The sequence below is a fragment of the Lissotriton helveticus genome, chromosome 9 (assembly GCF_964261635.1).
Source record: "Lissotriton helveticus chromosome 9, aLisHel1.1, whole genome shotgun sequence".
Classification (NCBI taxonomy): domain Eukaryota; kingdom Metazoa; phylum Chordata; class Amphibia; order Caudata; family Salamandridae; genus Lissotriton; species Lissotriton helveticus.
In genome coordinates, this window is record NC_136070.1 from 937,935,405 (window position 1) to 937,948,543 (window position 13,139).

General features: G+C 48.5%; 1 protein-coding gene across 1 annotated transcript in view; it reads left to right on the top strand.

The window, feature by feature from the left end:
• BAP1 (BRCA1 associated deubiquitinase 1) overlaps positions 1–13,139 on the top strand; it is a 178,729-nt gene that overhangs the window by 129,789 nt on the left and 35,801 nt on the right. Inside the window, exon 14 of the mRNA XM_078661169.1 lies at positions 6,848–7,011. Within this exon, the coding sequence (XP_078517295.1) occupies positions 6,848–7,011 (164 nt within the window). The remainder of the gene's footprint in view (positions 1–6,847; positions 7,012–13,139) is intronic.

A 13,139-nucleotide genomic window follows, 5' to 3' on the forward strand; every position in this document is an offset into this window, starting at 1 on the left:
GGATGACGTCCTTTTCTTCCTGACGGACCTGCGTCGCTCCGGGCCACGGGTATTGGAAATAATGCGGGTCTTTGGCGACGTTTCGGGCTTATACCTAAACCTCAGTAAATCCACCTTGTGGGTCCTGGGAGGTGGTGCAGTGTCGGACCCCTGGACACTAGACCTGCGAGTGGCGACTGATGGCCTACAATACCTGGGTGAGTTCCTGTCTGAGTCCGCGACCCTCGCGTGGGAGCGTTCTGTACTGCCGGTTTGGGAACGGGTGCGGACCGACGTTAAAACGTGGTCCCGGATGCCTCTTAATATCTTTGGCCGGTCCGCCATCTTTAAGATGGTGGCGCTTCCACGCCTTCTATACCAATTGCAAAACTATCCCCATTCGGTTCCAGCATCATGGTTTCGCCGAGTGAATTCGGTCTTGGGGCAGTTCCTGTGGGCTGGGGGTCCTGCCAGGGTGGCGCTACGCACGTGCTTCCTCTCTACCTACTGTGGAGGGCTCGCCACCTCGGACCTTCTGTCCTACTATCAAGCAGCGCACCTACTCGTCCTTAATGACTGGTGGTACGGTGATAGAGGCGACCCGGCATATGCATTAGAGCGCGCACTGATGGGCGATAACACTCTCCACACGCTCCTCTACTCTGCCCGGCTGCGACGGGGCTTGCCTAGTGTCACGAAGACGGTCTTCCTTGTTTGGCGTCAGGCGTTGAGACGCATGGGCTGGTGGGGTAAGCTGACTGCGGAAACGCCGCTGTGGCGTAATGGCAGATTGCCTGCGCTGGCCTCCTTGCCGGGTTTCGGTGGCTGGGATGCGATCGGGATCTCGTCGCTGGGTGATGTGCTGTCGGGGGCCGCTCTTAAGCCGTTCCAGGACCTTAGTGAGGAGTTCCACTTGCCGCGGACTCAGTTTTTCCGTTATCTGCAGATGCGGCATGCGCTCACACCGTATATTGCCGACTTGGAATCGCTCCCCGAATTTAGCCCTATTGAAGCGAAGCTGTTCATGGGGGAGCTCGGGGACAAAAAAGTGTCCCGAATATACCAAACGATGGTCACCCACTGCGCCTCCGACCTTCTTCCCCTGCGGACGGCATGGGAGGCGGATGTCGGTTCCCTAGACGAAGACGACTGGCGGGAGGCCCTGGAATCCCCGCGAGGGACTGCTATCGCGATGAGGTTCAGGTTCATTCAATTTAAAATTCTCCACAGGGCCTATTTTACGCGTGAGCGCCTCTGGAAAGCTGGACTGATTGACTGATTGACTGATTGAATCGCCGGAATGCTTGCGTTGTGGTGTAGAGGTAGGCTCGCTGCTACATACCCTGTGGCTGTGTCCTAGGATTGCTGGCTTTTGGCGCGGTGTGTGGTGTTGCTTGTCTGAAGTGCTGGGATGGGACCTGCCCCGCACACATCGGTTAGGTTTGCTTCATATTCTCGAGGGGGTGGGAGGGAATAGCTATAAGCGCCACCTGCTGCTGTTGGGGTTGGTACTAGCCAAGAGAGATCTGGCGCGGGCTTGGAAGGACGAACGGGCTCCCCCTCTGTGTGTTTGGAAGGCTGGATTGGACTTTTGTATGGGCCTGGAACGCCCGATCTTTGAAGCACGAGGGTGCCCCCGTAAACACTTTAGGATATGGAAACGATGGGCCGAGTATAGGGACTTGCCATTAGACCCCCCAGTTGAACCCGAGGAAGAACCTTAGGCCTCCCCCATGACGTGGGCTTGTGTCTAGCGCCAGACCGACCACTTTATACTCACTTCAGGCTGTTCCTTCTTTGCATGTGCACGGGGTTAGGGAGGGACTGTGGGGTGGGATAGGTTGAGGGTGGTTGGGTGTTGGGCATGGGAACGGGTGGGGGGTAGTTTTGAATAAATGCAATTTGAAGTATGTTTAATTCAGATTCCGATCCTGCTCTATGTAATGTATTCAAATGCTTGGTGGTTTCTCCTGACTGTGGGGTACCACACTCATTGTCTTGCTTGAATATTCAATAAAATCTGTTGTGAAAAAAAAATGGGCAGTAGAAAAAACAAGATGGAAGAGACGCCGTGCGCTTGCCCATCTTTGCACGTGTCTGCCGCTTAAATAAACACATGTCTGAAGAGACGCCGTGCGCGAGCGTACATGAGCTAAATCTCCAGTCCGGGGGGGGGGGGGGCGGGCCTAAAGGCGAGACGGAGGACACCAACCAACTTCCAGAGAAGCTGGACACAAAAGCAACGACAATAGTTCTCACCAAGGTGAAGCAGCGCATGCGCTGCAACGCAGGCGAGACCTAAAAAGGAGATCAACACAAATTTTATAAAAATAAGCTTTGTTCAAGTTTTATTTTAAGACCAATAACTTTGCAATAAGGTAAGTATGTTTTCCAGAAAAAATTATTTTCACTTTCAAAAGTCAACACTGACATTTTCAAACAGTTCATTGTTATCCTATGGAGGAGAACAATAGTGTGGTTATATAGTTAAGTATAGAACTTACAGTTCCAGACTTCGGGGTCAAAGATCTGCAACGGGCAAGGGTCAGGTGAGTACCAAAACTGCTCCACCAGCAGCACAGGCGTGGTCGGGTGCAGAGGTCAAAATCGGAGTTTGGTCTAATGCGTTTCAATGGAGTCTGGGAGCAGGGGCGCAAAGCCACCTTGCTTGCAGGTGGGTAAATCAGTTGCAGGGGCAAAGCTTTAGGGGTCAGAGCAAGCACGAGTGGGGACACAAAGCAGCACCAAACATACACCACCTGTAGCACAGGGGCAGCCGGGTGCAGGGTGCAAATTCAGCATTGGGCGCCCAATGCTTTCCAGTGGAGTACTAGCTTCGGACAAACAGGCTGCTGGCGTCGCACTGGAGGCTGCAGGATGGAGGGGCACCATTGATTCAGCTTACAAAGTCCCGGGGACTTAGGCTACCGGGCTGCCTTTAGACGTTGGAGTCTTTTTACCGGAGCCGGTCGCGATCAGGGGGAGGCTCTGGATTCAGGCTGCAGGCGTCGTCATGGCCTTGAGGTCTGGATCGCTGGAGAACCGGTTATGGATTGGCGGTCCACCTGGACACAAGCCTGAGGTGTCTGGTGCAGAGTGGGAAAGACTTGTGGAACCGCGGGGCACTGGAGTATTTGTGTTGGATTCTTGGGGACAAAACCACTGTCCTCTGGAATTCTGGCAAGTTCAGGCAGTCTTACTCTGGTTTCTGAAAGTCGCTGGCTGCAGGACAGGCATCGTCTTCTCGCAGGGTTTTTGAAGCTGGAGACTGGCCTGTAGGGCTGGGGCCAAGTCGGTAGTCATCTTCTGGCTTGGCTTCGACTTCTTAGGTTGCAGGTAACTCGTTTCCAGGTCTTGAGGAGCCACCTAAATACAACAAGCATTGGCATAGCCAATAAGTCTCGCCTTTGGGACCTTATAAGTGTTTACCCATGTAACACTTTATGTTGTTGCACCAAGGATATTGTGCTGCATATCTAAATAGTTATAAGGTCCCAAAGGCTAGACCTATTGGCTATGCCAATGCTTGTTATATTGTTGATTCTATGCGCCACATCTAAGGCACATAACATGTTGCTTATTAAAACTAAAATCGCTGAGTGCACTGCTTTTGCTGTTTACTTTGGTATATCACATCATGCAGGGCATGGCTTATGTTCTTTTATATAGTTTTATTGTTGCGCTCTGTTGCCTTTTGTTCCGATCTTGCACGCGCACTGTCCTCCCGCTGCCAGTCAAGCCTGCCACTTCTATTTCAATCAGGAGATCCTTGTGTATAAATTACTACAATAGCCTGATAATGCTAGTCCTAGCGAATCTTCCGGCCCTGCCTCCGGCTGCAACAGACGGGAAACACTTGGCAACGCCGAAGGTGAAGTTTAGACTGCACATATGCAAGGCAAAACCACCCCCCATGAAAGTCACGGAGCTTATTAATGACGCTATACATTTTACAGTTTTATATCGTGTGAAGCAGACCCAAACATATCGGAACACTGTACATGAGCACCAGTTTATTTGTAAGATTCGAGGTACAAAAGGAAGACAATCGTACCCAACTTTCGCCAGACATATCGTACAAAAAAAGGCAGACTGCCTATGAAACATTAGTGGATTGAAAACTATGCTTAACAAGCATTTTTACACCAGGAGTAAAAATAACAGAGATCGGGAGGACACAGGAGTAAAGACCACACAAACGACAGGAGCGGGGGCAGGAGTAAAGACAATATGGACAACGGACGGGTGCGGGCGTAAAGACAAATAAGTACGGTGCCGGACAGAGTGCATACACAGGCAGGAGGCAGGGGCAGGCAAGAGAAATTCGGAAACAACAAGATGTGGTTGGGTGTTGCAGGAGCGGGGGCAGGAGTAAAGACAATATGGACAACGGACGGGTGCGGGCGTAAAGACAAACAAGTACGGTGCCGGACAGAGTGCATACATAGGCAGGAGGCAGGGGCAGGCAAGAGAAATTCGGAAACAACAAGATGTGGTTGGGTGTTGCAGGAGCGGGGGCAGGAGTAAAGACAATATGGACAACGGACGGGTGCGGGCGTAAAGACAAACATGTACGGTGCCGGACAGAGTGCATACACAGGCAGGAGGCAGGGGCAGGCAAGAGAAATTCGGAAACAACAAGATGTGGTTGGGTGTTGCAGGAGCGGGGGCAGGAGTAAAGACAATATGGACAACGGACGGGTGCGGGCGTAAAGACAAACTAGTACGGTGCCGGACAGAGTGCATACACAGGCAGGAGGCAGGGGCAGGCAAGAGAAATTCGGAAACAACAAGATGTGGTTGGGTGTTGCAGGAGCGGGGGCAGGAGTAAAGACAATATGGACAACGGACGGGTGCGGGCGTAAAGACAAACAAGTACGGTGCCGGACAGAGTGCATACACAGGCAGGAGGCAGGGGCAGGCAAGAGAAATTCGGAAACAACAAGATGTGGTTGGGTGTTGCTGGCACATTTCTACAGACACTCCGGTGATCAGCTAACACCATAATGCTTCTCACACACAAGGCAGACAAACAGATGGTGGGACATTTTTTCTCAACAAGGAGAAACACGAGAGACGGCCTGCGGCCGTCAAAGTGAAGGTACGGCCGGCGGAGGAGAAATGCGACACGGCGGGCAGGGGAGGGGGCGGAGCGGGGAGAGCGGCATGAGGGTGTGAAGCAGCAAGGGCCTGAGACGAGGCCGCCTTGCCTTTGATGTGGTAATGCGAGGCAAGCGGCTGGTGGCATTGTGCACGCGCTTTCACGTGCACTGGAAGAAATCGCCTGGGAATCGCCTGATCTCGGTAAGCTCTGTTTAAGCCACAATATATCGAGCTCCCGCTCAATGCGCATGCGCATTGAGATAGGTCGCTCGACCTAAAAAGTAGGGGTGTTTTAGGGGAGTAGCAGGTAGGCCCAATGTAACACTTACCAGGGGTCATTACACCCCCAGTTTTGCCACCCTCCAATGGGAGAGGGCATAGACCTTGCCCTGGTTGGAGAGGCCTCCCTATCTTCAAAATGGCAGACTGAAAGATGTGCTTCACCTCGCCTCCCCCACCTTAGGGGTGGAGTTGGCAGAGGTGGGCTTTACCGCCCAAAGTGGAGTTGTAAACCGCGGGCTGTCTTCTGCTGCTAGCAGCAGCAGAGGGTGTGGGGGGGATCTCATTACAAAGCCAACAGGTCTTTGAAGCTTAACTCTCGAGCACCCTGGCCATCCTGGGGTATGGGGTGTGACACCCCCGCCCCAGGATGTGCATTGTTTCTGGTCCTAGAGAGCAGAGGCACTCGACCCAGGGGTCCAGAAACCTGTGTGGCAGTGGCAGGCTACCTACAGCCAGTCTGTGACCACATCAGGGTTAGTAGGTTTTCAGGGGGCACCTCTAAGGTGCCCTCCGGTACATGGTTCAATAAATCCCACACTAGCATTAGTGTGGGTTTGATTGAGAAGAGTGGTTTGGTACCAAACACCTCAGTATTCACTGAAGCCATCATGGGGCTGTGGAACTCGAGTTATCGAGTTTTCAGCCTATTTACTCTCAATGGCATCCCTGGCACTTACAATAATATTAAAGAATAGACCCTAATATTGTACAGGCATATCTGCTCATGCAGATATGCTCACGCCTCAGATCTAGTGCACCCTGTCTTAGGCCTGGTAAGGCCTACTAGAGGGGTGACTTACCTGTATCTTATGCTGTGTTGGCTGGCATGGTATTGTGCCATGTCTACTTTGTCATTTTGTCTGCACCAGGCCATGCATACTGCAGTGGCAGCCTGCAGGGTCTAGGTGAGGGGTCCCCAGGGGACCCTCCTCTGTCCTAATGCAATGGGTGCCCTGGGATCATTTCCTAGGGATGTACAGAGACCCTGATGGGCCAATTGTGGAACCGTTTTAGGGAAAGAACAGTGGTACTGGGAACGTAGACCGCAGGGTCCCAGTACACTTCAGTCAAAGTTCCATCAAAAAACAGACAAAAAGTGTGGGGGGGTGTATTGCAAAAGAACCCCATTTCATCACAAGATTCCTTTTGGAGATCTGCACAGTGGCACAAACTGATGACATGTGAGGGAATTGCTGAAGAACATTCTCTGCATCCAATATGGCACCTATTTAGAAGCGGAGGAATCTGCTGCTAAATAGAGTTATGCACGGTGGGTAACGTGTTTTTTTTTTTTACTCCGTTTAAATGTGTTCTCTCTGTAACTGGAGGAATAAAAAATCTTAAAGCTCACTGTTAATGCTTGATATTCTGTTCTCTTCCTTTCCTTCCTCTAACTCTCCTATTTCTCTTACTTCAGTTAACCTGTTACAGTTCGCACACAAATTTTAAACTTTTCTTTTCTTATTATACCCATGGATTCCAGATGGGGGAAGAACTACTTCCTTTCCTTTGAAGCAGAGTGAAGGCTCCCATCCAGCTATTAAGATGGAAGACAAATGTGTTTCTGAGGCAGCTAACCGGGGAGAGAAGAGTGGGCATGGTAGCCGAATAAGCGAACTAGCTGTGGGTGATAAGTATTCACCGAAGGTGAGTGTAAAGGGAGGGCATAATGAGGTGTGTAGCAATTTGAAAAGGAGTGAAGCATAACTTGGAGAGGAAGTAGGGATTTAGAACCTGTTTGAAAGAATTGATGAATGAGAAATCGATTTTGCGAATGAGTTTAAACAGAAGAGTGAACATAGCACTTGGGGATGATCTTGTTTTGAGTGCCTAAGGGCCTTGTATGTTGAAGTAATAGACTCTTGTGGATATGCGCCTTGAGACCCTCCTGGGTGAGTAGTGCGCTATACAAATGGCATGATTGATTGATTGATTGATTGATAGGACATGGATTACAGAGCAAAAGTGTGAATTGGTCAAAATCCTTTATTTTCACAATCAAGCCTGGTTATATTTTAACTTCACAACAAGATTTAGTAAATAGGCTGACTTCGTAACCTGCTACATTCTTATATTTAGTTTATAAATATTTATCATCCTGTCTGTAGGAAGCTGGGTACTTGTTGCAGTACCCCCCCCCCCTCACTTCTACACACACACGTTTTGCCTGGTATTTGATACACCTTTGACTGAAGTGTACTGGGTTCCTGCTAACCAGGTTCCCAGTACCAGTGTTGTTCCCCAAAACTGTACAATCATTTACCAAATTGTCAAAAACTTAGCACCGTCTGTAAGTTCCTAGTAAATAGTACCCCAGGTAGTTGGGGCCTGAGGTGCTAAAGAAGGTCCGTAAGGGCAGCCGCATGAATTGTGCCACCCTAAGGGGCCCCACACAAAGCACATGCAGGCTGCGTGTCTTGGTGCAGACAAAAGTGAAAACACAACATGTCACACATCCCTGTGTCATGTCCCTTGCCCCTGCATGGAATATCTGTATGTCACCCCTGCAGCAGGCCTAACAGCCCTACAGCAGGGTACTGAATATGACATGTGAGGGAATTTCTGCATGAGCAGATATGCCCCTGTGCTGGTCAGTCCTATTTCTACCAGTACAAGTGACCCAGGAAGCTATTTTAAAACATGTGTTGGACACTGGTGAAAACGAGTTCCCCTGCTACATGATCGCTTCACTGAAAATAGAGATGTTTGGTACCAAACATCTTGTATTGGTAAACCCACACTGATGCCAGTGTTGGATTTATCCTTGGTAGGTTTTCAGGGGGCACCTTGGAGGTGCCCCCTGAAAACCTACCAGCCTCTGGTTCCTGCCACCTGAGACGCTGTTCTCACCTCCTAGGGTGAGAGCCTTTGATCTTAGGAGACCCAGAACAAAAGCCATTCCAGGAAGAGGATGTAACACCCCCTCCCACAGGGTGACCTGCTGATTAGCCACCTTGGGCCGGCTAGCTTCAAAGAAGCTGCCTTCTTTGGAATGCAAATCTGGCTCCCCCTGCAGGAGAGGATGCCACCCCTCTGTCCGGAGCCCCCTGGCACCTGGACAGGTGGGTAGGCGTGCCACCTCCAGGCTAGTGCCACCGCTAAGGTGAGCTACTGTGAAGTAGACACGATTTTTCAGAAGTAGCCATCTTTGTGATGGCATGCTTAGGAATTCTGGGAAAGTGTTATGCCCACTTCCCACAGGAAGTGGTCATATAGGGTGTGTAGTGACCCCAAGGGTCAGTAGCCCATTGGCGACTACCCTACACTCCCTAAACACCCCTAAATTTAGTGTTTAGGGGAATCCCTGGCACCAGAGAAGAAGGTCCTGATGACCAAAGAAGAGGAAGAGACCAAGGAGCCACAAACGCAGAGAAGAGAGAAGCAGCTGACCTGCTACCAACCCTGCCGGCCTGTCTGCATCCCTCATTGCAAACTGCGCCAAAGTCGACTTGTCTTGAGACTCTAAAAACTTGGGTGGACTGCCTGTCTTTGAAAAAGACTCAACACCGCCCATAAACATGGGACCTGTTCTAAGTAAATCTCCAAAAGAGAAGACTGAGGCCTCCGGAACTGCCAAAACCTGGCATTCAAAGCCACCACTGCACCCATCGCCTCCGGCCCCAGTTGAAGTGGACCACCTTTGTCAACAAGTGTGCCCGACTCCCAAGAGCTCAAGTCCAGTGTGTTTTCACCCCTCCTGGACTCCCTTACGTCTCCTGCAGCCTCGGCAAGCAGGCCCCTCAACTGCAACTGCTCCAGTAAGGAAATATCTGACTCCTAGGGACACCCCTGGAACCGTCACCCGTGGCCTTGAAGAAGAGGACCAAAGGTGTCCCCGAGCATGCGAGGCCTGAGCCCACTTGCTGGTTCTGCCGAACTGGCTTTGTAACCAGAGCCTGCAGCGTCTTTTTACAGTGACTGATCCCCATTGAAACGTATTGAGATCCCGATGCTGATTTGCACCCTGCTCTTGGCCACCCTCATGTCGCTAGGGGTGTACTGTTGGTGCTACCTTGCTCCTTGCCCACCACTCACCTTAACTCCTGGAGATTGGCATGTAAGTCGATGTACTGTGCCTGTTTACTGAACATGTTCTTCCTTCCATAGGATAACATTACAGAACTCCGAAATTGAAGTGTCCACTTTTTAAAGTGAAAAGAATTTATTTTTAAAATTGTACATACCTGAACGATTTTTCTGATTCCAAGTCATTAGTAAAGGTGCAGATCTCCTTCTTGATGTCATTTATTAATCATTGTGTGAATTTTTCAAATGTTTTGCACTCCTCTGTGTTAAGCCGAAGACTGCTCAACCGCACTACCACCTAATGGAGTACTGTGGGATTGCATAGTAAGCCCCTGCCCACTCTTAAGGAAACCCCTGGACTCTTTACACGGTATAGCTGATTTTTGATATAGCACATAAGAGCCAGCTTCCTAGATTTTTGGGAACCTCTAAGATAAGAATGTGGAGCAGTGTGCGGCATTTGTTCACATTTAACGTTTTGAACATCTTTGCCGCTTTCTATGATGGGCCCGATAGCTCTTATTAAAATGGTGGCGTTCCCAAGATTGTTCTATTTCTTCCTTAATCTACCCTTACTTTACCATGCTGGTCTTTTAAGGATTTGGATCGATTACTTAGCATGTGAATATGGGCATCTGACCATTGCTGGGTCGCTATATCCACCGTAAAATTACATACAGAGTTGGCTGCCCAAAGATGGTGGGTATCTAGATTGATATCTGAGCACTCCCTGAGCGAAACAGGCCTCTATTTTGTCGGAGACATAGTTGCTCAGTTCCCATAACTGTACTTCCCTAGGCCCTAACTGTTCCTTTGCTAGGCCTCCCAGTGAACACAGGCCACATGTGATTGGATTGAGTAAGGGCTAACTAAGAATGGGTATTCTCTAACAGAGCTTTGTTGAATTTATTTGATGTAGTAATGAACTATAACATCCCAGATGGACAAGTTCTGACATATTGTCCGACTACATAATAAAGGATCTAATTCCCATAAAATGTACTGTACCTCCTATACACAAAGTTACTTGGGGAGAGGACTTGGCCTAAGGGCTAGGGCGGTCGACCTCCAACCTGGGGAAACAGGTTCGAGTCTCGGCAATGACTCTAAACATTCTGTGATTCTGGGAAAATCACTTGATCTCCCCGTGCCTAACAAAAACATGAATGTGTCCTCATGTAACGCAACTGGTGCTACGTAAAGCGCTCTGATACCAGATACCAGGTCAAGTTCGCGTTATATAGAACTACGTGAAAATTAAAATAAAAAATACAATGGAGAAGGTAACAAATTATTCAGATCGGTTTACAGAGCACATGTACACCATATGGGTCTGTCTAGCTCTAATGTTGACAGATTTTTCGAATGATTCTGGGTGGCTCAAAATACTATTGTACCCCAATAATGTTTTGCAGTATTTAAGTATATTCAATTTGACATGCTAAATAAAAGTTTACATTCGGATTGATTCTATCTGTACCCGTTTCCATGTAGTTGAAGTAGATCTAACCCATATTCTGTGGTCTTTTGTTTCACTGACTCACTATTGGGGTTATATCAATACTGGTTATCAGATACATTAAAAACTTGGCAGCTGGGCCTCTTTTCACACTGCAAGGCCGACAAAGCACCTGGGAAATTGGTAGTCCTTGCATTACTTCTAGCAAGATGTAATAGTATTTGTATTGTATTGTAATTGCATTTATATAGCGCTTACTACCCCTGATGAGGCGTCAAAACGCTTTTTTTGGCGAGTAGCACGCTACTCCAGAACCCATGAAAGATTAGTGTTGGATTAGTATAGTGAAATATGAAAGTAATTTGAGTGGTGGCTGTTATTCAGGTATGTGGATAGAGAAGGGTAGCGGAGTGATAGAAGAGGTAAACAAGGTTTGCATTTATATAGTGCTTGCTACCTCTGATGAGATTTTGAAGCGATTTTTTTCAGCGAGTAGCACACTACTCTGGAAACCAAGAATAAGTGGTGAATTAGTATTGTGAAATATGAAATTTGAGAAGCGGACATGTTAGTCTGTTATTTTGATTGAAAAAGATAGTGGAGGGGTGGAGGCATAGGACTGAAGGATTTTGAATGTTATTGGGGGGGGGGGTCATAGCAGTAGGAGGAGAATTGGGATAAGTAAAAAGGGATGTGATGGGAACCATATGCAAAATTTCCACACCGGGGTGGCCTGCTGTCAACAAATCGAGCAGGCAGATTATCCCACAGCGTTTCCATCTACACCTACAACGGTCTATCCTGAAGCTATGAGGAAGGACACCCCAGGGGACAGTCTTTTGGCTTCTTTCAAAAGACTTTGAAAGGAAGATTATTTCAGCCCTAAATGCATTTGATACTCGAATCACTGAACTTGAGCAAATTGTTGTTTTTTGTAGGCATCAGTGGATACCCTATATTCAAGTATAAGTTGCCGGCTCTCTGATCCCCAGCATACCATTCCAAATGCAGGTCCGAGTACTCTCGCCTGTGACCCCATTGCCAGCAGCTGGAGGGGAGCAACATCTTCGGCTCAAGCATAGGCCTCATCGCAGCTTTATCACGGTGGCTAACTCTGGGTGGCAAGTACTTGGCATGGTGACACAGCAGGGAAGCTTGAGCAGCTCAGATTTTTCTGCTGCTGCAACATCGCAACACTCAGAGCCGACATACTGCCCCTCCAATACCACCATCCAGCAGCCCTCGGCGGATACTCCCTACGTCAGTGGTTCCCAAACTTTTGACTCCTGAGGACCCTTATTGAGTCACTACTGGAAGCCGGGGACCCCCAAGCAATTTGTACTATATACATTTCAAACATTTACACACTCATTCGCAAAAAAATATACAAAGAAGTGCACACCAACCAAATACTTGAATTCCTAAAGATGTTATATTTTTATATTGAAAATGTTTGCAAAAACGAACATTTTTATTGGGAAGGTTGATGCTACATCTTGGCGACTGACTTTTCAATGTTTGGTTTTATTTCGCGGTATGAGTCTCCTACTCCTGCCATGGCTGGACCGGAAACCCAAAGCAAGCCTGGTAAATGTTGTCAGACCAGTCCCCGTACGGCGAACACCAAGTGCAGTGAGTGAGCCTGACCATTACAAAGGGGGCTTTGGAGGCCTCTCCCCCAAGAACATTAGGGAAAAAAGGTGCATTCTACAACACCTTTGACATTATATATTGCTTTGTATTACCTACTGTGCACCAGGATATGACAATATTTGTTGGCGGCTCTTCAATGATTCTCTCACTATCACCCTCCAACGGTGGCTATTATCTCTTCATAGCCCCTCTGTCAAATGTACTTCATTTGTTTCATATCATCTCTCACTCCAGTGTAGGGTGTCATAGCACTTTTCACCACATACATAAAGGAACAATGAATCATACATGTGTAATCAGTGTATAGAGAATATTACATAAGATAAAGAGGACTTCAAGGTGTAGGATTCACATGTCATACATACTGGTAGGCTTTCCTTAACCCCTTCCATGCTCATGACGGAACGGTTCCGTCATGAGCGTCGGTTGAGCTGTGCTCATGACGGAACCGTTCCGTCATGGTTCCATAAGCCCAATGGAACGTTCAGCACAGCGCAGGAATCTGCGCCGCGCTGAAGCGGTTAAGAGTGCTTGGTCTGGAGGAGCACAAACTCAGTATTCGGACAGAACACATTGTTTTACATTGACTTTAATAATAAGAATGTATTTATACCCCAACAAACCTTTTTTAGCAGCA